Here is a 25702-nt window from a genome sequence, read left to right on the forward strand (position 1 = left end):
TATATGTGCTTAAAAACGAAAATGGAACATTTTTTAAATTAAGCATTTTAAACTGAATGATATAATAATTTATAAAAATCACAATTTAACAAATTATTTAAATAACGGTTGAAATCAAAGTTGAAAAAATGTTTCCCGGTTTTTCCCGGCCTCATAAAATTCCCGGTTATTCCCCAGTTTTCCAGGTTTCCCGATCCAGCGGCCACTATGTATTGAAAAAGAAGAAAAAATTCCCAAAAAAAAAAACTTTTTTTTACCAAAAAGCCAAATTTTCCAAAAAGTACTTGAATTTTTAACTAACAAAGGCAACTTTCAAACAGAAAATCGAATAATTAAATCAACCAAATCATTTTTTCCCCAACAAATATGATAAATTTTAAGCAAAAAAATGAACTTTGCATTAAAATCATGAATCTTCAATTAAGAAATAACTTTTAACCAAATAGGTGAGTTTTTAACCAAGAACATTATTTTTTTTACTAAAACAGACGATTTTTCAATAAAATACATGAATTTTTAACGAAAAAAAATAATAAAATTTCAACCAAAAATGGAATAGTTAAATTTTCAGCTAGGAAAATTAATTTTTAACAACAAAAAAATAATAAATTTCTATTAAAATGATGAATCTTCAACGAAGAAGATTCATTTTCTCGCAAGAAAGTCGAATTTTTAACTAAAAAGGTAAATTTTATACTGTAAACCAAAGATGAAATAGTATATTTTCAGTAAAAAAAAAAAATAATAATTTCCAACCGATAATAGCAAACTTTCAACGAAATAGTTCAATTTTAAACTAAAAAATATAAAATAAAATAAAATTTCTACTAAAATGATGAATTTTCGGTCAAAAAGATTAATTGAAACGAAAATTATGAATTTTTCTACTAGAAATGAATTTTTAATCAAATGGTTGAACTTCTAACAAAAAAAAAAACAAACTTTTTTTTTAACAAAAAATATAAATCTTTAACAAAATGTATGAATTTCCAACCAGAATGAAGATTTTTCTACTCACACACATTTACAATTAAAATTATCAATCTTTACTCCAAAAACTAAATTTTTTACCAAACTCTTAACAATCCTGATGTAATTACAATCAAAAAGATTAATTTTCTAGCAAAATAGTCGAATCTTCAACAAAAATATAAATTCTCAAGCAAAAGATTAATTTTCAAAGAAAATTATCACTCAAAAAATTAAATTTTTACCAAATAGTTAAATTTCTAACCATAAAGATGAATTTCCAACAAAGAAGATTGTTTTTCCATCAATAAGACGATTTTTCAACAAAATAAATAAATTTTGAGTCACAGGAATAAATTTTAATAAAATGATTAACTTTCACCAAGCAAAATGAATTTCTAACCAAAATATTCCACTTTGAACTAAAAATTGGAATTTCTAACCAAAATGGTGAATTTTCAGCCATGAAGATTAATTTTCTATAAAAAAAAGACGAATTTTTAACCAAAAAGATGATTTTTCTACCACAAAGATTAATTTTCAACCACAAATATTAATTTTCTACAAAGCCATTAACTCTTGACAAAATACATTATCCTCAATCAAATAGTTCAATTTTCAAAAACAAAACAAAAAAATAAATAAAAATTAACCAAAAATTAAATAGTTGAATTTTTAGTCAATAAAAATATAATTTTTGGCAAGAAGAAACGGAATTTCAACATTATAGTTAATTTTTCAACCAAATAAATAGACTAAGAAGATTAATTTTCTACTCAAAAGGACAAATTTTCAACCAAAAGATGAATTTTCAACCACGAACATTATTTTTTGTTTACAAAATACATGCATTTTTAACCAGTTAGTTGAATTTTCAACTGAAAAAAAGAATATTTTTCAAACAAAAATTTAATATGTTAATTTTTATTTCTGGAAATTATTTATAAAGACATTTTTAATCAAGAATATTAATGTTTAAAAAAAACAACGAATTTTCAATGAAATATGTGTACGAATTTTCAACAAATTAGTTGAATTTTCAAACTGCAAATTTTAAATAAAACATGAAATAGTTAAACATTCAGCTTAAAAAATTTTTTTCATTCAAAGAAGATGAATTTTTAACAAAATAAATCAATTTTCAGCCAAACAAATAGATTTTTAACAAAAATAATTAATCTTTCACCCAAGGAAATAAATTTGCAACCACCACGAAAATTAATTTTTTACTAAAGAAATTTACTTTTGACAAAATACAAAAATTTTTATCCAAATCGATGATTTTTCAATGAAATACATGAATGTTCAGCTGAGAAAGGGCACGTTTGAACTAAAAATGGAGCAGTTAAATCTTCAATTAAACAAAAAAAATTAATTTTCAAACCAAAAAACGAATTTTTAACAAAATAGTTCCATTTTCAACCAAAGCAAATATACCAAAAAGGTTGAATTTTCAACCAAGAAGATTAATTTTCTACTAAAAAAGACGAACTTTCAACTTTAAAAAGTAACGTTTAAAACATAAAATAGAACTTTTTAAAATATTTTTTCTAAATGTTTCTAATTTCATATATTTCATACAGTTTTGTTATGTTTATATTTCATGTTATCTTCTTCCTCACTTTTTTTCTTCAAAATTGTAATTTTATTGTAAAATTTGGTTTGAAAATCGCGCGCTTTTTATTATTTATGGTTCCGGTTTTATGGTAGCCAATGAAAACAGTGGAAAGTTGTGTCACAACTCGTTTACAATCATTTGAATTCTTCCTACATTTTTTTCTTAAGCCCTGGAAAATTAAAAACATTTCCTTAAAGTCTTCCAGATTCAGTTGTGACAATTTTGGAACTCTTTTTCAATCTTTTTTTAATAGGAATTTTCGTAGGAATCAAAAGAAAATTTTTTAAATTCTTTTTCAAACCATTCCTAATTCTTAAAAAGCTTGTAATTTTTTCTGCAAAAATCTATATTTTTTTAAATCGATTTATACGTAGACACTTCGTTTACACTTTTTGAAATTATTTCAAACTTGAAATCAATTGTGAATCTTTGCAGACCTTCTAAATATTTCTAAATAAGAAGAAAAAGTTCGGTTTCAACCAAGAAAGATGAATTTTCTACCAAACATTTGAATTTTTAGCAAAAACTAAATAAATAAATTACAACCATACAGTTGCATTTAAAACCATGTTTTTATGAAAACAATTAAATTGTCAACAAAATAATTAAATTTGTAATAAAATAATAGAATTTTCAATTGAAAAAGAGTAAGTTACATAAAAAGACAATTTTTTCAATCAAAATTTTTACCAAGTAGTACACTTTTTAAACGAAAGATACGAATTATAAAACAAAAAGTTACATTTGTAACCAAATATTTGAATTTTCAGCCAATAAAGATGAATCTTCGACCAAAAAAGATTACTTTCCTATAAAAAAAATGCATTTTTAATCAAAATAAAAATGAATTTTCGCTCTAAAAATACAAATATTCGACAAAATTGAATTATCAACCAAAAAAGAAGGTTCTTTTAATAAAACAATTGATTTTTTAACAAAATAATACAATTTTAAATAAAATAATAGACTTTCCAATTATAAAGATATAAATTTCAACCAAAAAAAGAAGTTTCAATAAAAAAACAGTTGATTTGTTAACAAAATAATACAATTTTCAATAAAATAATAGATTTTCAAATTGAAAAGATATAAATTTTAACAAAAAAAAAAAAAAGAATTTTCCATAAAATTGTAAAATTAGTAAACAAAATAGATGAATTTCCAACCCAAAGAAAAAATTCAATGATATTCTAGTTGTAATGATAAAATTTCGAATATTTTAGGAAACGCAGTTGACATTGAAACCCGAGAAGACAATTTTTTAAAAAAAATTATAAATTTTCAACCAAATAGCTAAATTTTTTAAAAAAGAAAATGAAATTACAACTAAAACAGGTGCATTCAATACCAACTAGTTAAACTTTTAAACAAAAAAAAAGAAACTTTCTACACTTTCGGGAATTACAGTGTTTTATATACTTTAAAATTTTTAAATGTATTAAATTTTCAACATAAAAAAAAATTTTCTACTTTAAAAGATAACTCTTTAACAAAATACTGGAATTTTTCTCAAAATAATTGAATTTTTAACATAATAGTTGAATATTCAAACTAAAAAGACAAATTGCCAACGAAAAAGTTTCATAGTTTATATTTTAATCACAAAAGAATGAAATTTATACAACAAAAGAAAATAATTTGAAAATCAAAAAGACGAATTTCCAACAAATAAAGATTTTTGACTCAAAAAATAAATGAAAGTTTATCTAAATTATAGAACCTTCAAACCAGAAGACAAATTTTCTTTATAAAAACTCAATTTTCAAACAAAAAATATTACTGTCCAACAAAAAATTATTTTCCACGAAACTGATGCATTTTACGCAAAAAAAAAGGAAATTTTCAACTAGAAAATAATTTTTTACAAAAAAAACGCGCATTTTTAACTAAAAAATATCAATCTTAAAAACGAAAAAGTTCCATTTTCTGTCATTAATTAATTCTAAACAAAAAAAAAACGATATAACTTTTCAACTTCAAAAATATAAATCTTTAAGAAAAAAAGTGATTTCTTGAGAAAGCGATTCAACTAAATGTTTTAAACAAATTAGTTGCATTATCAAGCAAAGAAGAACGATCTTTAACCAAAAAGTTGCATTTTCATACAAAAAATAAAAATTCTATAACAGATGAAGTTCCAAATCAAAAAGATAAATTTTTAAAAAAGTAGTTGAATTTTATGTTGAAAAAGATTTTAGTCGAGTTTTCAGGATCAAACTATGAATTTTCAATCTAAACAGGCGAATTTTTAAACAAAAAGGATGATTTTTTTAGCAAAATTGTTGAATTCTCTAGCAAATAACTACATTTTTATCAAAAAATATGGAATTTATCTTTAAGCAGAAGAATTTTTTATAACAATAAAAGTTGATTTTTCATCCAAAAAAGATTCCAGTTAACTCAGTAACATCAAAAATGGAATTTTTGTAACAAAAAAAAAAAAAAAATAAGTTTCTATGAAAAAAATTTCATTTTCGATCCAAAAAGACGAAGTTTTTCAGCCAAAAAGGCTGAACTTTTAACAAAATAGTTAAATTCTCTACCAAATAGTTGAATTTTTATCCAAAAAAGATCAATTTTGTACTAAAACAGATGCAATTGTAATAAAAAATACTTTTTTTTAATAAGTGGAACTTTTATCCAAAAAATATTTTAGTTCATTTTTCAATACCAAAATATAAATTATAAACAAAAAGTAAATTTTCTACGAAATAGTTAAGTTTTCAAGAAAATAATATAACAGCTTAATTTCTAACCAAACAGTTGCATTTTTATCAAAAGAAATTTAATTTCTGCTAAAGCAGGTAAAGTTTAAAATAAAAAAGATAAACTTTCAAAGAAAGAGTTGGATTTTCAACCAAAAAGGTAACGAAAAAAATGCAATTTCCTATTGATTAAAATAAACTCTGAGATTCTCATAGATTCTCAGACAATTTATTTCTCGGTTATATTCTCGGTAATATTCACTTACAATATTTTATATGTAATAAAAGCCTTTGACTACGAATACATTAATATGAAGTTATTTTTAAGTTGAAAATAGTTTATAATGTCTAAATAAGATTTAATCTTTAACGTTAAAATCTGGAAATTTTTAACAAATTTAGAATCGTATTGTTAAATCAATTATTGTTCAGTTTTTGACACTTAAAGTACAGATCCATTAAAACAAATTATTTATATATATTCACAGTTGATAAAATAAAAGTTTTTTTTTCTCAAAAATTTTCAACCTCAAACGCTTTTAATTTTTATTTGAATTCTTTTCGACAGTATTTTAAAATTTTTTAAATAAAAAATGTGCGATTAAAAATAAAAAAAATTAAAAATAAAACATTTTTGGATTACGCATTGTAAACCGAATGATAGCGTAATTGAAAATAAAAATAAAACTCCCGGTCAAAAAAGGAATTCACTGTCATTTACCAGTTTAAAAAAATTTTAAAGAATAAAGAATAGAATAAAAAAAGGCTAGGCCCTAATATTGAGAAACCCTAAGTCCATAATCATTTTAACATATTTTCCCTAGACTCTCCAACTCCTTTTTTTTCTCCCAATCTCATATTAAAAAAAAAAAAAAACCCTATCAATTATTTTGAAATCTGGCCAGGGTGCCTAAAAATAAAAAAATTTTGTCTTAACTCACTGAAATTATTTCACGATCCCATGGCTGCAATAATTGCTCTTTGAGCTTAACCTGCCATTGTCGTAAGTTCCAATCGCTTTTTTGAAAACCCTACAAAAACATTATTTTATTAGGCCAGGCTGCCTAGAATTAATAAAATCTTGACTTGAACTCACTGCTTGTGAAATTAATTCACGATCTCGAGGCTGCAATAATCGCTCTTTGAGTTTAACCTGCCATTGTCGAAAGATATTTCTTGAAATGCTCCGTTGAAATGATTGAAATGATCCACTCTTTCCCTTTTCTTCCCCATTCTCCTAAAAATCATTGTTTTTTTTATCTTTAATTCAAACCTATTATAAAAATTACTGTTTTTCATTTTTCATTTAAATATATCCTCGGAATGAGTTCTTTATATTTTCAATTCAAACCTATTCTAAAATTTGTTTTTCATTTTGAATACAAAACTATTCTAAAAATCATTATCCAATGTGGCCGTTTTATTCCAGAAAAAAATTTCCCGCCGTTTAAATTAAAGATGAAGAAATGTTTTATTCATATCTTCCATTTATCTCTTCCAATTAATAAAAAACTTAAACTAAAATCTCCTTCCTTCGTGGTCGCTAAATGTCTTAAAACAATCCCTTAAACAATCCGCTTCCAATTCAGAAAAAATAAAAAAATCGCCTCTCTGCCTTGTCGATAGAAATCTTGAAAAAAAAATAAAATAAATTACCTCTTCCAATTCACAACAAAATTGAAAATCGAAATTTCGTCTCTTAAAAATCAATAGAAATGTTACCAATAAAAAGTTACCCTCTTACAATTCCGAAATAATATTGAAAAAAACGTTGTTCCTTTAAACTTAATAAAAAATTTTAAAAGAAAGAATAATGTCCTCTCTCGATGCAGAAGAAAAATAAATAACAAAAATTTCAACCTTTTTAAGTCGATGAAAATGACAATAACAAAAAAGGGCTTCTTCAAATTCATAAAATATTGAATGTCTAAATTTTCTCCCTTCCAATTCGACATAAATCTTAAAAATAAAAAATATCCCTATTCCAAATCAGAAAAAAATTTAACTAAAATATCTCCATTGTGCTAGTCGACAAAAATCTTTAAAATTCAGAAAAAACAGATTAAAAATAAAAAATTCATCCCTTAAACTAAAAAAAAAAATTAAAAAGGAAATAAATTGCCTCTTCAAATTCAGAAGAAAAATAACTAACGAAAATGTCCCTTCGAACACAATACGAATTATCCTTTTTCCAATTCATATATCTTTTTAAATCAACATTTCCTTCTTTCCAACTTGAGAAAAATATCTAACGTATCCTTATTCCAATTCAGAAAAAACTATAACTAAAATTTCCTCCCTTGCTAATCACTAAGGATCTTAAAAACAAAAAAGTTCCCTCTTTTAATTAAAAAAAAAAATGGAATATCGAAAATTTCCTCCATCCAACTCAAGAAAAACGTTAAAAATGAAAAATGAGCCTTCTTCCAATTCATAGAACTTTAGAAACTAACATTTCCTTCTTTACAAGTTTACTAAAATTTTATGTTTTAATTTAAAAATTAAAAAAAAAACTAGATTTGCAGTCTTCAATGCAACAAAAATGTAAAAAAAGTTCTTCCAATTCGATAACAAAAATAAATAGCAAAATTTCCTACCTTTCTTTTGCAATTAAAATCGTGAAACTTAAATATTTTATACAAAAATCCATGTAAGTTAATTTTTTCAATAATTGGAAAATTCTTATTTTTACATAAAAATTAAAAACATCACTTTCAAATTAAAAATCGTTTAAATCGAACAATTGAAAGTACAACATTTAAAAATCAAATTCCTTAGTTTTTAATACATGATTCGTCAATTATTTTAAATAAATAATCCAAAATTGTTAAATACAAAAAATTCAAATTAAATGACTTAAAAATGGAATATTTTACACTGAAACAATATTTGAATACTATTTTTAATTTATTAAAAGGGTTTAATTAGAAATCTATTAATTAGAAATTTAAAAAAAATTAAAAATAGTTATGAAGTTCAATTTTCAAAGATGAAATCTATAAATAGTTTATCACCAATAGATGCAGAAACGTATTGCATTGCATTAAAAAGTAAAATATTTTAGATTTATGTGATTTCATTATAGAAAAAGTTAAAAATTGAACTCAAAATTTTTAAAAAGAAAAAATTGACCCTAATTTGTTACATTTTGAGTGATTGGATAGATTTTTCTTCCAAAAATTTGTAAAATCCCAGGCCAAAGAAAAAATTCACTATCATAGTCTGGTTTTTCTCGTTCTCAAAAAAATGCCCGGTTTCCCGGCCCAGTAGCCACCCTAATTATTTTTAATTTTTATTAATAAGCAAATTTAAAATTTGCCCTGCAGTACTAAAATAATTATTAAGACTTTGAAGTGGGTGTACATAAAAAAATGCAGACATTTTTTGAAAATTCCATGAATTTTCCAAGTTTTTCAGAATTTTTTCAAAATTCAATGACTTTTACAGCTCCTCCGGGTCGTTAGCAATCCTGATTATTTTTAATTTTCAATTCAAACCTATCACTTGTACATCTTTTACAGGGTTGCTGCAAAATTCCAATTTCGAAATTCGCTTTCTTTCGCTCCCTTTCAGTTTAATTATTTTTTAATGAAACAATTTTCCAAAATAATATTATAAAGTAGTAATATTTAAGTTTCGGGTTTCTAACATTTAAATTATACTTAAAAATTAATTTTAAAATACGGTTATAATGAAATCTTCGGCAAATATTTCGTTAAGAATTGACTTAAAAAAAAAACTACCCGATTATTTTAAATTTTGTCTTAAATGCAATGGAAAATTAACTTTGTTTTTTAAGCAAAATTTCCTGGTCTTCTAATCTAATAATTCTAAACTGATAAAAAATTTTTTTAATGCAAGTATGATTAAAAATTAATCGTCTTCGTTTGAAACTAAATGTATTTGTTGGATATTCAACTGATTTGTAAGAAATTCTTATTTTCGACTTGAAAACTTGACAACTTGGTAGAAAATATAAGTATTTAGTTGAAAAATGGGGTATTTTGTTCAAAAATTCGTCTTTTTTATTAAACAATCGACATTTAGGTTGAAAATACAACAGTTAGGTTGGAAATTGGTCAGTTTTAGTTAAGGATTTGAGTATTTTATTGAAAATTCATGTTTCTAAGTTGAAAATAAAGCTCCTGGATTGAAATTTGAACTACTTTCTTAAAAGTTATTTTTTTAAGATTCATAATTTTACTTGAAAATTCGTTTTTTTTCTGTTAAACATTAATTTTTTTAAAACTGAAAACTCAACTATTTTACATTTTGTTGAAATTTTTTTCGTTACACCGACTATATTTTATTATATTCATCTGTTAAGCTTGAAAATTCAAATCCTTGGTTTAAAATTGAAGAATTGGGTGGAAAATTCTATTATTTGGTACAAAATTAAACTATTTTGCAGAAAATTCGTTTTTGTTTATTGAAACTTAATTTTCTTAAATGAAAATGTAACTACTCTATTTTTGCTTAAACGCTGATCTTTTTTTGGTTAAAAAATTCAGCTATTAAGTTAAAAAAATAAAGAAGCAAAAGAAATATAAACTAAAAATTAGTTAAATAAATTTTACACCTAAGAAATTATATAAATTCGTTCTTTTTGGTAAAAAATAAATTTGCAGTAAAAAATGCAACTATTTGGTAGAAAATTAAATTATTTGTTACCTAATTTAAAAATGTTGAAAATAAAATAAATATAATTAGTCGAATAAAATTTACATAGAAGAAATTATATAAATTTTCAACTACTTTCCAGCAAATTAATCTTTTTAGGGTAAAAATTAATCTTCTTGGTCAAAAATTCGTCTTTTCTTTTTTACATTTACTGAAATTTTCAATTATTTAAAATTTTTTTCAGAACTTCTAAACATTTTGTATAATGATTCGATTTCTTCCTAAATTTTTGTTTTAACCTATAAAATGAAAAATATTTCTACAATTTTGGAAATCTTTTAAAATATTTTCTTTAAAATTATCTCTTCAAAATAAAAAGTCGTTTCCCATTTTCCTAGGGATCTTAAGCACATTTTTTGTATTTTTTTGAAGCCTTTTATAATTTAATTTTAATTATGAATATATTATTTTGAATTTATTTTAAAGTTTTAAATAGTTTTTAATGTTTCAATCGGGCGTTTGTATTTGTTTAAATAAACAAAAAATTTCAAAATTCTACTTGAAACAATTTAATTTTTAACGTTAAGGTAGTTGTGCTGAAAGTCAGACATCTAGAAAAATAGTTTTTCTATGATATTAAAAATCAAAATATTATAACTGATGTCCTTTCAAATTAAAAAAATTATTTTGTATGAAAAATATTAAAATTTACAAAAAAGAAGATTAATTTTAACCATGTTTTTTTTAAATTGAATTTTTTTACCGTCGCTTCTTATCAATTTTTTAAAAATAATGGCATTTTAATAAATAACGGCTTATTTTTGCCGGGAAAACATTATCTACAACTCTACTGTTTATAATTTTGAAAGTAAATTTTTCTATGGCTGAAATCCTTAGAACAATTACTTAAAAAAAAAAAACATTTTTGAAACAAATAATTATATTTGAAGATTATTTAGTTATTTTTCAAATTGGAAACGTTTATTAAAACCCAATCATTTTTTAAAAATGGGTAAGAAGCGGAGGCGAGAAAAGATGCAATTGCAAAAAACATGGCTAAAATAAATGTGTTTTTTTTTAGAACATTTTTCATAAAAAATAATGTTTTTTATTTAAAATGACATCAGTTATAATATTTTTATTCTTAAAATCATAGAAAAACCACTTTTTTCCGTTATCTGACTTTTGGCACAACTACCTTAAAATTTGGAAATTCTTAAATTTTGTCGATTTCAAACGCCAGTAATTTCAAAATTTTTAAATCTTAAAAATTGTATTTTTAAATTATTTAAATGAAAGATGTACGCTTAAAAATTAACAACCAAAATGGAAAATTTGTAAGTGAAATATTTTCAAATTACGCACTGAATAAAGTCACCGTCATTTCCCGGGTTCAGAAAATTCCCGGTCTAACGGCTAACCTGTTTTTAAATCTGAAAGTACAATTCAATTAAAACAATCATTAATTTATTTATATTTACAGTTGATCAACTAAAAACAGTTTTATCAAAAATCTTCAATTTTAAATGCTTCTAATTTTTTTATTGTTCAAGTATTTAAATTGAAATTTACGCCTAAAAACTAAAAATCTAAATTGGAAAATATTTAAAGTGAAGATATTCGAATTACGCATTCGAAACTAAGTGACAACACAATAGAAAAAGATCAAGCTGAAATCCAAAGAAAAATTGGTACTTCTCATTTTTTATTTTCGTGAACAATTTGATAAAACGTGAAAAAACGTGAATTTTCAGGGTTTTTAGATGAAAAAGCTATTGTATGTTTTCTTGTTTTATTCAATTTTTCAGGAAAATGAAAAATCGGAGGTACGAATTTTCCTTTGGATTTTAGTTTGGCCGATGTAAATAAAGAAATTTAAGTGTTAATTTAAAAAAATGTATCACTATTTCTAAAAGTTTGAGCCAGTTTTTTTCATAAAATATTAAAAGTTCCCGACTTTCCGGTCTTGGAAAATATATTTGCATCTTGTGAGTATTTTTCTCTTATTAGGTATCACGTGAACTATTCAGTCTAAATTTCATTCAATTCAAAACGCATTTATTTTTGTGTGGATTCGAACTAATTTCTGGGATGTCCCTATTAAAATAAAAAAAAATTTCCAATGCATTTTTGAACCACCCTAATGTTCAATCAAATGTTAAAAAGGTGTGTTTTTCTACTTTCAAACAGAATAAAAAATTATAAATCAAATAGAAACTACTAAGAAAAACGGTTCACCCACCACTGAAATCCTATTTTTTCTTTAACCCTTGTGTTGCTACCCAAAAAAACTCACAGCGTCTGCCACCCGGGTACCACGCCAACGAAATTATTGTTAGAAGTCCATTGTAACTTGAAGTAACTATGTGTATTCAATGAATATTTAATTATTCATATTCTAGGAAGGTATTCCTACTTGAATATAATAATTTGATAATATGCAGTGACCTTGGTAGTACTGAAACATATATAAAACGTGCGCAGCTACATCGCAAATTTCTAGTTTCCGAGGAGGCTCGGTATTACGTCCAAGAATTCAAGAAAATTCCATTAAAAATGTGTATATATTTTGTTATTATTTATAAAATTATCCATATTTACTTCATATACTATTATAACAAACTTTATTTTTATAATATACTGTACGAAAATCATGCTTTTTCTGTCGGGGTACCCAAGTACGCGGGTGGCTCCACCGTGTTTTTTTTTTTAATTGCAAGATATTTCAAGCTAAAAAATTTCTAAAAATATGTGCAATGCAAATTTCGATAGAGAATCAGTTAAATCATGCTGATTCGAGAAGCGTTGAGCCTATCTTTATCAGAAAAAAAGTTATTTAACAAAACGTATGCCGATGGGTACCCGGGTGGCACCACCGTTTTTTTTTTTAATTGCAAGATGTTTCAAGCTAAAAAGTTTCTAAAAATATGTGCAATGTAAATTTCGATAGAGAATCAGATAAATAATGCTGATTCAAGAAGCGTTGAGCCTATCTTTATCAGAAAAATTTATTTAACAAAACGTATGCCGATGGGTACCCGGGTGGCACCACCGTGTTTGTTTTTTTTTAATTGCAAGATATTTCAAGCTAAAAAATTTCTAAAAATATGTGCAATGCAAATTTCGATAGAGAATCAGTTAAATCATGCTGTTTCGGGAAGCATCCGGCCTATCTTTATTAGAAAAAAAGTTAATTGACAAAACGTATGCCGATGGGTACCCGAGTACGCGGGTGGCAACACAAGGGTTAAGGAAGAAAATAAAATACAAATTCCAGGACCATGCGCAAAATTCAAGGATTTTTCCAGGTTTTTAAAGATTTCCAGGACACCCAAAACACACAAAAATCTATAAAGAAAACAAAAAAATGCACAATTACCTGAATCTTCAAGACGCTGTGATCCTTACTGCACTGCGCCGGCAACAGGTCAGGATACGTCCTCTCGCCAAAGTCCGGAATGGAAGAATTGTCCGAAGACCTCGACATCTGATCCAAATCCTTGGACGTGCTGGAATCCTTCGACTTGTCATCATCACCACTGTCTCTGCTCACAATTTCATACGAGTCATTCTTCTTCTTGATTGTAATACTGATGCCAATTCCGGAATCTCGATCGCTGCTCGACCTCGTCACCGTCGACTTCTCCCTCTCGATTCTGTGCGCCGTTCTGCACTTCTCTTTGTGCATAAACAGAGTATGCGGATCGCGGAAGGACCTTCCGCACTCGCAGGTCGTCTCGCTCAAACTGTAGGCATTCAGACTAGACCTCGTCGATCTCCTGCTGCTGTCCCTCGACTCCGAACTCGACGACTGATTGACACTCTCCGTGTAGGAGGTGCGAGACTCATTCCCCACATCGATATCCATCTCCATGCTAACTGCAGACTCGTCAAAACTCGACACGTCCACTTTCCTCTCCTGCGCCGCCTTCCATCCATTCTTGTAGTTGTGCTTTATAAGATGAATATTCTCCTTAGTCTCGCCCTTCATTCTGTGCTTCTGCCGATGAATTTTCAGGCTCTTCGGACTCGCGTAATAACCACTGCAGATCGTACACTTGTAGCCGCTCATAACGGGGCTAACGACCTTTTTCGGTTTGGCAATCTCAACTCCAAAGTTCTTCTTTTCCGGGCTCTTCATCACCGGACTCTTGACAACTGGACTCTGAATCACTGGACTCTGAACGACTGGACTCGCAATCCCCGGATCCGGGACTTGTCGTGGCTTCTCAGTCCGACGTCTCTTCCGCATCGTCAACGAGGCGAATCTTCGTCTCCTCTTCTTCGGGGCTCTGTTGGCCAAAAGTCCTTGGATCTCTTGCGGCGGCGAGGCCAGTTCACGTTTAACAACTGCGGGAGTCGCGGGACTCTCGAGAGCATCAGCCTTGAAAAAGGGAGCGTCCATCACCGACTCGGGATAACGAATCTTGTGATAAGCAGTGTAGTGCTTCCGGATGTCCTTGCAGGTCCGAGCACACAAGTTGCACTTCACTAACTGGGTTGGCGCTTTCGGCATCGGTACATTGGCGACAACTTTCACTGGTGCTTTCGGAACTTGAAGATTCGAGACGACTCTCACTGGCGCCTTCGGAACCGGTAGATTGGGAGCCTTCGCTGGAATTGGCGCAGGAGGAGTTCTAACTGGAGGAATGTCCCTTGGACGCGCCATTTTCACTTTGTCTTTGATGGGAGCGGGCTGCGGAGGAGGTAAACTCGGACTGAGGCTGACACTTCCTCCACTCGGGGGACTCTTGAAGTATCGGTCCAAACTGACCTGCTTCGGCGTCGAGACTTGAAGCTTCTTCAATTCCTCCGACTTGACCCTCGCGTCGAATTCCACCTTCATGGGCGACGGATTGCTCTTTCGGTAGGGTTTCCTCAACCGCGGAATGACGATTCCATGGCGTGCGAACGAGTGCGTCCGCAGTTTCGAAATCGAGATAAATTCCTTCTTGCAAGCCATGCACTGGTACATCTTCACAACTCGCGCCGGCATTCCGTTCTCCGTCATCCCGCAATTCTGAGGAGTCCTTGTTGTAAAATTCACGACCGAGGAGAACTTCTGCTCCTCCGATTGGGGATAATTCGCGGCTTCCGGCTCCTCGACTATCTCCTTCTTGATCACTCGCAGATTGGGAGTGAAGTTGGCCTTGACTTTGCCGTAAGGCATCGGGATCCCATGAACCTCGAGACAGTGGACGCGCAGATACCAGTTTTTGGTGTACTTCTTGCCGCAAATGTTGCAGACATTCATGTGCTTCAGCATGTCGCCCGAGTGCGTAATTGTGTTCGTCGGTACTGAAACCATCGAGCCGACGTTTCGACCTGCTCGCAACAGAGGAATGACGACATTGTGCTCCCGCAAGTAGTGCAGTCGCAAACTTTTCATGCAACTGTATCTTTTGCCGCAAGTATTGCAGGCGTGTCTCTTCAGCAGATCCTCAACGGTGTAGTCATTCGGATTTTCCTGTTGAGCCAACCATCGCTCGTGGTATTCGGTTAAAATACCGTGAACGCGAAGAGAGTGACCAGCCACTGAACGGCCATCCGCGTATTTTTTCCCACACGTCTGACAAACTAGGGGATCTGTTTTCACTTTCGGAATCTCCTTGGGACGAGCTGCTACCTCCTGGGGACGAGGAACTTCCTTGGGACGAACCATTTCCGGTCGAACCATTTCCTGATGTCTTATAATTTCCTGGTGCCGCACCATTTCCTGATGCCGTACCAATTCCTGGTGTCGAACCATGTCCTTGGGTCGAATAATTTCTTTCGGTTGAGGAACTTCCTTGGGACGAGGAATTTCTTTGGGACGAGGAATTTCCTTCAGGCGAGGAATTTCTTTCAGACGAGGAATTTCCTTTAGACGAGGAATTTCTTTCAGACGAGGAATTTCTTTCGGACGGGGAATTTCTTGAGGACGTGGAGCTTCGACAGGGACAGGAACTTTGAGAACAGTGGGAAGGGGAACTTTAGGAGCATCCTTGGGTCGAGAAACATCTTTGGGGACAGGATCTATGCCATGAACTTTTGAAACGTGCAGTTTGAGATTCCGGTTCTCGGTGTATTGCTTTCCGCAATAGGTACAGGTGTATAAGCGTTTCCAGCTCTTGATGGCGAACTGGAAGTTGGGCAAGGCGGCATTTCCGTTATTGAGGACCGGATGGTACTGCATTGGTTCTGGTGTCGGAGGCTTTGGCTGATTCGGCACAGCATCTTGCAAGGCAGCTTCGGAATTCTCGGTGCTCTTTTCCTTGCAATCTGAGAGCTGGAGGTTCTTTATGACCTTGAGCGTTTCCCAGATTTTGTCACATTTTTCGAGACGAATGAAACAGTCTTTTAAATTGTAGCTTTCTTTCTGAGCAGAGTACATGTCTGCGTTGTCAATTCTTACATCCTGGAAAGAAATTATTAATTAACACGAGAGTAATTAGGTATTTTCACTTCATCGTCAGCTGACTTCATCTTCGTAAGAAATGATGATTACTATCATTTTATTACGGATATATGCAGCTTAGGACACTTTAGGGATCACTGATCGCGAATCAGATTTCCAAAATTCTTAATGGCGTGTCCAAAGCAAAGAAATGTTTAAAAAGTAGTTTGATTTTTATCAAACTTGTTACTCGGGGGGATTCTAAAGTCGCTGATTACGAATCCAGAGCCTAATTTGCAGAATTCAAAATGGCGGATCCAGTGTGACGAAGTAGTTTTTTAATTTGCCCACCATTTTGGATCCGCCATATTGAACTTTTAAAATCTGACTTCAGATTCGTTACCAGAGACCCCAAAAACTACCAGATTCCAAGTTTCATGAAAACAGGGTAGTCGTTTTAAACGAAGAAAAAAATTTCTGGTCATTTCCCGGTTGGGAAACATTTTTAACGGCCAATGAAATTACAAAAATCAAACTTTATTCTAAACATTTTTCCATTTAAAGTAATGAACAACAAATAACACGTTTAGGCATCCTTCAAAAGCTTTAAAATATTATTTCGAAATCTTGAAAAATCTATAAGTGGTTTTAAATTTTTTCAAATTCCAAATAATTTTTGAAATTTTGTCCGAAACTTTTCAATATATTTTTAAATGAATTGATTTTTTTCTATGAATTTTAGAAAATCCTGCAAGTTAAAAAAATCCTTAAAATTTGAATTCATAAATAACAATAGAACACTTATTATTTGTAAAAAAATAGAGTAATTTTAAGGGATATTTAGCAGTTTTAAAAAGATTCGAGTGAAATTTAGAACTTTAAACAATTTCAAATACATACAGTCGAATTTAAAACAAAATTTAGATATTTGCAGATTTGAAACAAAAAATTTAGCACTTTTTTGAAATATATTTTATAGAAATTCTGAAAAAAAAAGCTAAAACATTTCATTTAAATCACTTATAATCATTTCAATTTTTAAATCAATTTTGAATCTTTTCAAAACTTCTAAATATCTCTTAAAATTACTCAGATTTTTTTCTACAAATGTTAAGTTTCCAATTATTATTTATCCGTCAAAATTTAACAATTTCACTTACAAATTAAACAGTTTTTAAATAGTACAATAAAAATTGTAACGCTAAAAGTTTAAAAGATCTTCGAAATTCTAGAGACTCAAAGCTTTCTATGTAAAACAATTTAGTTTAAAATTGTTTTCTTTTAAATATTTGGTTTCAATTGACTCATCTTAAATCAACAGTGAAATATTGCTAAAGATTAAACACTTTTTTTTCTACATTAAGAAATTTGAAATTAAACGGGTTAAAAGTTAAATAATTTACATTCAAACGATATTTTAAATTTAATAAAAACATTTAATTACGACTATATTATTTAAAAAAATAATAGAAATAATATATTAATAAACTTATTTATTAAATTTAATATAAAAAATAATATAAAGGAAGACCTGAGACTCTGAATTTGAAATATTGTATTGAAAAAGCATGAAAATTTTTATTTAAAAATAAAATTATCGGAATAAATAAAATTACCGAAAAATAAAAATACCGAATTGGAAAATTCAAGAAATTAAACAATTACAATTTATATATATATATATATATTATTGATTTCAGTGTATAAATTCAGCAACTCAGTAGCTGCAAGCTAAATTCTCATGTTTTGAACTTGAAAATTAGATTTTTTTGAAGACTTCTAAATTTGACCAAATTTGAACCTCGAACCAAAAAAATCATTCTGTATTTTCATCCTACCTTTTTTCATTTTTGTATTTGTAATAAATAAAATATATTTACAAAAAATTGTAATTGTTTAATTTCTTCAATTTTACAATTCGGTAATATTATAAACTGTCGTGAATTTTATTATTCAGGAATTTTCAATAACGAGAATTTTATAATTCGGCAATTTTATTATTCGAGAATTTTCCAATTCGGTGTTTTTATTATTTGGGAATTTTCGAATTCGGTAATTTTAGTTTCGGGAATTTTATTTTTCGGGATTTTTCAGTCGTCCCAAAAAAATATTAAGCATTTTTCTCGTCAGAAAATGAGTTATACAGTAAAAAGAAAGTTGGAAAATTTGCAATATTCTTTGTGAAATTTATACTAATTTTGCAATATCTACCTAAAAATGCACAATTTGGCTTCATCCTGGGCTCATTTTATACAGAATTTCGAGAGCAATAAACCCTTTAAAGAGAATTTTTTTTAGCTCTGACATAATAAAAATTAAGAGAACTTAATCAGTCATTAAACAAAAAACCTACAGAATACTTTTCTATATGGCTTAAAGTGAATTATTTTTGGTTGAAAATTATTGCTATTTGTTAAAAATTTAATTACTTTGTTAAGAATTAAACATCTTTCTTCAAACGCTTTTTTTGCTTAAAAATTAAACTACTTTTCGCAAGTTCGTCTTTTTAATTTACAAATTCATCTCTCTTGGTAAAGAATATATATATATATTTTTAAATGCAACTTTTTGGTAGAAAATAATCGGTTTTGGTTGAGAATTCAACTGTTTTATTTAACATTCCGCCTTTTACTGAAAATTAGCACTTCTTGCTAAAAAAATTAATTTATTTTTGAGAAAATTCAATTATTTTTTGGTTACAAATGCAACTATTTAATTGATAACTAATCTGTCTCGATCTGAATATTCAACTATTTTGTTGAAAACTCATCTTTTTAGATTGATAATTCAACTACTTCGTTTAAAATTTAACTACTTTGATAAAAAAATAATTTTTTTGACTGAAAATTCTTGTCTTCGATGAAAATTTGAAATTTTTTTGTAACTACAAAGTCAACTATTTGGATGAAAATTCATCTTTCTGGTAGAAAATTCAACGCTTTTTTTGAAATTGTTTTGCTTTTTAACAAACAATTAAACTATTTTTCTGAAAACAAATTTTTAAACTGAAAATTGTTTTTTTTCTATGTCATTGGAAATTAATTATTTTAACCGAAAATTCAAGACTTTTATTGAAAATTAATTGTGTGTTGTCGACGAAAATTAATTTTCTTAACTTAAAATTGAACTATTTTGTTAAAAATTGGGTTTTCAAATGAAAACTCAACAATTTGGTTCAAAATTACATTTTTTTAAAACTAAAACCTCAAATATTTGGTTAAAATTCATCTTTTAGGTAGGAAATTCAACTCTTTTGTCCAAAATTTGTTGTTTTTTTTTGTTTCAAAATTATTTTTTTTTTACAGAAAACTCATCTTTTTAAATAAAAAATATTTAAATCAAAATTAATATTTGTGTCAGAAAAATCAAATCCTGTTAAAAAATCTTTTTTTAGCTGAAAATTCTTATTTTTGTTTGAGCATTTATCTTTTTAATAGAAATTTAGTTGTTTTTTCAAAATTTAAACTCATGTATTTGGTTAAAAATTTATCTGTGGTAGAAAATTCAACTATTTTGTTGCAAAATCTTTTCATTTGGTTTAAAATTAATTCTTTTATTAAAGAAAATTAATTTTTCAAACCTTAATTTCAACTATAACCTTGAAAAATCGTTTTTTGTTTGTTTGTTTAAAATAACGTTTTTACTTAAAATTTTGGTAATGGGTTATAAATTCATGTTTTATTGCAAAAAATTAATTTCCTAATCGACAATTGAACTATTTTCTTGAAAATTAGATTCTTAACAAAAAATTAAACTATTTTGTTCAAAAATCATTTTTTTGTTTTGCTTAAAATTAATTTTGTAAACTAAAAACTCTTGTATTTGGTTAAAAATTCGTATTTTATTGGAGAAAATTAATTTTTTAACTAAAAATTCAACTATTTGGTTCAACATTTCTCTAAATTGAAAAGTAAACTATTGGGTTAAAACTCGCGTTTTTTGGTAGAAAATTATTTTTTGACTATTGGAATTTAAATATTTTTACAGAAAATTCAACTTTTTGGTTCAAAATTCGTATTATTTTGAAGAAAATTATTTTTTTAAACTTTTCATTCAAATATTTTTTGAAAAAATCGTTTCTTCTTGTTTAAAATTGTTTTTGAACTAAAAATTCAAGCAATTTATTAAAAATTAGTTTCTTAGCAGAAAATTCAACTATTTTATTAACGTTAATCTTTTTTGAAAAAAAAACTTTTGGTGTAAATTTTTTTTTTTAAGTAATAATTGAACTAGTTTTTGGTTAATTTTTGCATTTTGGTAAAAATTTCAGCTTTTTTGGTTAAAACTGCAACTTGGTTATTTAAAAAATTGCTTTGCTACTTTCGTGAAAAATCTCCTTATTTTCCATGTTTTAGAAGCATTTAGAACTTTGAAGCCTGTTATCAATACATATTTAAAAAATAATTCTTAATAATACTAAGTTCTATAATACCAACCAAGTTCAATGTATCCTAAAAAAAAACTTTATTATGTTTCGCCTCAAAGGTAGAAAGGAAAGAGGGCGCATTTGAAATATTGATTTAAATTTGAATACACCGCTAAAGATAACACAATACGGCACTGGTTGATGGTAAGGTAGACTGTGATTGTTGGTAAAAGTAAATAGATTTCTGCATTATCGGCAGATTTCAATTTTCAAATTTATGGCGGGAACTCAGAAACCCACGTGATCTTTAAAAATCAACAATTTCTAACAATATCCCTATAAATAACGATAAATAATTAGCATTCGTTAAAAATAAAAAACTGCAAAATAACAATTATCAACATTTCCAAAACCGTAATGTTTACATCAAATAGAACACATTGCGTTCACAATATACGTTGTATTCAGGAAAATACGAATAGAAACAATAATTGATAATCGATTAGATTACAATGTTTCACAAACAGATGATTATTCCATAGATTATTTCTGATTTTGAGGTTAACTTTGATCAATGTTCCGAATTCCCTTCTTCATTTTTCTCTAAATGTATCATTTAATGCTGATTCATTAAAAGCTGGAATACACCTGCGTTCAAAAAGAAAAATCTCTTTTTGAAGGATTTAACCCGAAAAAATGATTCAATCGCAACACCGAAACCTACCCCTGCAAACTTACCCTGAAAAAAAAACAAAAGACCAAAAATTTCCGAAAAAGTGGAAAACACTAAAGACATTCAAATCATTTCCCCCACAAAAACAAAACCGACAAGAATTTACGCGCCTTTTTCACTCTTTTCCGACAAAACGCCGGTGATTTCCGGGAGCTTTCAACACCGAAATCAATAATAAATTCTAAAACACAAAAAGAAAACACGAAATGGGCTTAATTCGAAACTCTAGGAATCTCACTTTGCACACGTTATTCACAGTTCAAGAGGTTCAAGAAAAAAAAAATATCGGAAAACAAAACTGACAAAGTGAAGACAGGTCACACATGCAAGTCGAAGAGAAACCCCGAACTTCTCGAGAAAAGTCGAGCGCCTGTCACTCGATGTTTTAAAAATTAAATTTAAAAAAAAACTTACACTCGTCACTGATTCTGGAGATTGGGTTTCGAAATTTTCATCGTGGGTGTACTGGAGCTCTTGCTTGATGGTAACTGCTTCCTCGCAGGTAGTCGCGAGGACCGTGTTCACTTCCGAATTTGAGGCACTCGCAACAACTGGGGGTGTTATTTCGTTCATCGTGAAATGAATTCTGGTATCGCGATTTTTTTCTAAAAACTAAGGACACGACACTGCCCTGAACGCGTTGCGACTGCGTCGGTATGCATTCGGAGCAATTCTCGCTAACGCAGAGAACGTTGTGTAGCGGACATCTTTGCACTCTGGCGCTTTTTCGTTCATTCCATTTTGTTCCTCGATTCGCCGGTACCCCCACCTATTCCTTTTTCTGCTGTCTCGGGTCAGTACCGTATCTACGAATCGTGGGAGCAACCACTTTTAGATTTATATTTTTTAAATTTCTGATTTATTTATTTTGGTGTTGAATTTAAAAAATAATAATGACACATGGATTGTAATTTTTATTTATTTTGGTGTTGAATTAAAAAAAATATTGCTTGTGGATTGTAATTCTAATTGTTTAAATTAAATCACATTATTATGTTATGTTATTCGATTCGAAGGGTCAAATAATTTTTTAATATAACAATCACGAAAATAAACATCCTGCAGGAAGACTTAAAAATCCCGAAAAACAAAATTCCCGAACAATTTATAATATTACCGAATTTGAAAATTCCCGAATAATAAAATTCCCAAATATAAATAATTAAGAAAATAGTTTTTAAAATTATTATTGTTCATTTCTTAATCATACAATAAAAAAATATTCTTATCAAAGAAACATTTTTTTAATGCTTAAAGTTTTTAAAAATTATTATTTGAATTTCAAACAGCAATAATAAAAAAAAATGGTATTTACAAAATTTGTAATACCTTGCCCTGCAACAGAAAAAAAATCACCCCAAATTTTCTACTTATTAATTTTATTTGTTTATTAATAATTCGATTTTTGAGAAGATTTTTTATAATTAAAAAAAAATACTATGCAAATTTTGAAAAAAAAAACTTTCATCCAAAAATAAATCATTTTTAACCATTGTTTTTTTAAATACAAACAATAATTAAATAAAAACTTTAAGCCTTAAGAAAATATTCTCAAATAAAAAAATTTGATTATTATATTTTTAATAAATAAATAATATTTAATGAGGAATTTTTTTAATTGTTTAAATTAAGGAATTTTTTCAGGTCGGAAATGTACTATTTCGGATATTTTATAATTTCGGGAATTTTAGAGTAGCCGGAATTTTATTTTTCGGGATGTCAGTCTTCCCTATCCTGAAAAATAAATATCCTGACTCTAAAATTCTTGAAAAACATAATTTCGGAATTGGAGAATTCCCGAACAATTTATAATATCACCGAGTTTCAAAATTCCCGAATAATAAAATTCACAAGTCTAAATAATTAATAAAATAGTCTTTTTTAATTAATATTATTTATTTATTAATAATACAATACAAAAATATTTCTATCAAAGAAAATTGTTTTAATTCTTAAAGCTTATAAAAATTATTATTTGAATTTAAACAGCAATAATATTATAAAAATGGGTTTTAAAAAAAATTTTAACACTTGCGTCGCAAACGAGAAAAAAAATTCCCCTAAATTTTCTGCTTTTTAATTATTTTTGTTTATAAATAATTTGATTTTTGAGAACATTTTTTGTAATTTGATAAAAGTACTATGCACATTTTTAAACAAAGTTTTTTATCCGGAAATATATTATATTTGATTATTGTTTTTTATAATTCAAACAATAATTAATTAAGAACTTCAAGCCTTAAAAAATGTTATAATATATAAATATTTGATTAATATCTATTTAATCAATAAATAATATTTAATGAAGAATTTGTTTAATTATTAAAATAAGGGAATTTCTTTAGCGAAAAATTTCTATTCCGGATATTTTATAATTTCAGTATTTTTACTGTTCGGGGAATTTTAGAGTGGCCGGAATTTTATTTTTCGGAATTCGTCAGTCGTCGCTATCTCGAAAAATAAATATCCCGCGAATTCCCGAAAAATAAAATAATCGAAATAGAAAATTTACAAAATGGAAAAATTGCCAAAATGTAAAAATGCCGGCTTTATAAAAATTCTTTAAGAGTGAAACTTCGGGATAATAGAAAAATCCCGAAAAACAAAACTTTCGACTATGTAAAATTCAAAAAATTATAAAATTACAAAAATTTTAAAATCCCGATTTGGAAAATTCCCGAACAATTTACAATATTACCGAATAAAATTCCTAAATCTAAATAATTAATAAAATACTTTTTAAAAATACAATTAAAACTATTTTTATCGGAAAAATATTTGTTTAATTTTTAAAGTTGAAAAAAATTATTGTTTGAATTTAAAATAACAAAAATTCAATCAAAATGGCATAACAAATAAATTTAAAAACACGTGGGCCTTAGACGAAAAAAAAATTATCGCTAAATTTTCTCCTAACCAAAATACACTTTCCAAACGCACTTGGCAGAATTCAATTTAGGACTGATTTATCTTCAAATTTCTTTTTAGTTTTTGTTATTAAATTGAAAATTCGATTTTTGAGAACGTTTTATGTAATGCCTAAAAAACATTATTCACTTGATTATTCTATTTTTATTAAATAAATAATATTCAATAAACAATTTTTTTTAATTGTTTAAATTATGAAATCTTTTCATGTCGAAAATGTTCTCTTTCTGATATTTTATAAATTCGGGATTTTTATTATTCGGGGAATTAAAAAAATTCTTAAATAGTAAATAGTAAAATTCCGAAATAATCGAAAAGTCCCGACAATAAAATATGCGAAGCAGAGAATTCTTGAAATTATAAAATTACTGAAAAATAAAAATCCTGAATTGGAAAATTCCCGAATAATAAAAATTAATTAAAAAATAAAAATAAACTTCAAAATTAATCGTGCTGAATTAAATTCTGCAAAAGAATAAAAAAATAATATAAAAAAAATCAAACATGGAAAAAAATGTATATGATAAAATATTTTATTATTGTATTTTTAGTAAATAAATAGTGCGGTTCGGAAACTTTCGTAATTCAGCAATTTTCTGTTGGGAATTTTGCAATTTGGTGACATTACAAACTGTTCGAGAATTTTATTATTCTGAAATATTGCAATTCGGGATGTTTATGTATCGGCAATAATTTTATACTTTCGAGAATTTTATTGTTTGAGAATTTTCCAATTAATTTTTTGAAAATTAGGTCTTACCCTAAAAATCAATTATGTAGTCAAAAATAATGTTTGTAATATAAAATTAAACTATTATGTTTACAAAACTGATTTATAAAAATAATTTTTTTTACTGAAAATTTAACTAATTTGTTGAAAAAGATTTTTTAACATAAAATTCAACGATTTTTTTGCAAAATCGTATTTTTTTCTGAAAATTATATTTTTAACTTAAAAGTCTTGTTCGTTGTGAATTTTTATTTTTTAATGCTGAAAATTATTATTTTTAACTGAAAATTGAACTGCTTTGTTTGAAATTAGTTTTGTAACTTAATTTTTTTATTTGGCTTATTATTCATTTTTTTGCTAGGAAATTAAAATCTTTTCTTATAAAAAATCTAAAATTGGTCTTTTTGGGTTTAAAATTTGATTATTATTGTAGAAAATTCAACTATTTGTTTTAAAATGATCTCTTTTGTTAAAAAGACAATTTTTTTGAATGCAACTGTCGTTGTTTTTGTTTGAAAGCAATTTTTGAAAGTAAAAAATATACTATTTTTTTAAATTCTGGTATTAGAAAAAAATTCGTATAACTGGTCTTTTTGGGTGGAAAATTGCTTTTAGATTTATATTGTTAAAGTTTCTAGTTTATTTATTTTAATGTTG

At 27.4% G+C, this 25702-nt stretch overlaps 1 protein-coding gene across 3 annotated transcripts in view; it reads right to left on the reverse strand.

Annotated features, from left to right (window-relative positions):
- LOC117178166 overlaps positions 1–22086 on the reverse strand; it is a 25521-nt gene extending 3435 nt beyond the window's left edge. Inside the window, exons 1-4 of one of the 3 annotated variants that reach the window (XM_033369444.1) lie at positions 21802–22086; positions 13292–16309; positions 6389–6529; positions 6234–6323 (exon numbers count right to left, since the gene is read on the reverse strand). In XM_033369444.1, coding sequence (XP_033225335.1) covers positions 6234–6323; positions 6389–6529; positions 13292–16309; positions 21802–21960 — 3408 coding nt within the window. In that variant the 5' untranslated portion in view covers positions 21961–22086. The remainder of the gene's footprint in view (positions 1–6233; positions 6324–6388; positions 6530–13291; positions 16310–21801) is intronic. The other 2 variants (XM_033369445.1, XM_033369446.1) reach the window with 2 other exon arrangements.
- Positions 22087–25702: the final 3616 nt, after the last annotated feature.

The sequence above is a fragment of the Belonocnema kinseyi genome, chromosome 8, assembly GCF_010883055.1.
Source record: "Belonocnema kinseyi isolate 2016_QV_RU_SX_M_011 chromosome 8, B_treatae_v1, whole genome shotgun sequence".
NCBI classification, from domain to species: domain Eukaryota; kingdom Metazoa; phylum Arthropoda; class Insecta; order Hymenoptera; family Cynipidae; genus Belonocnema; species Belonocnema kinseyi.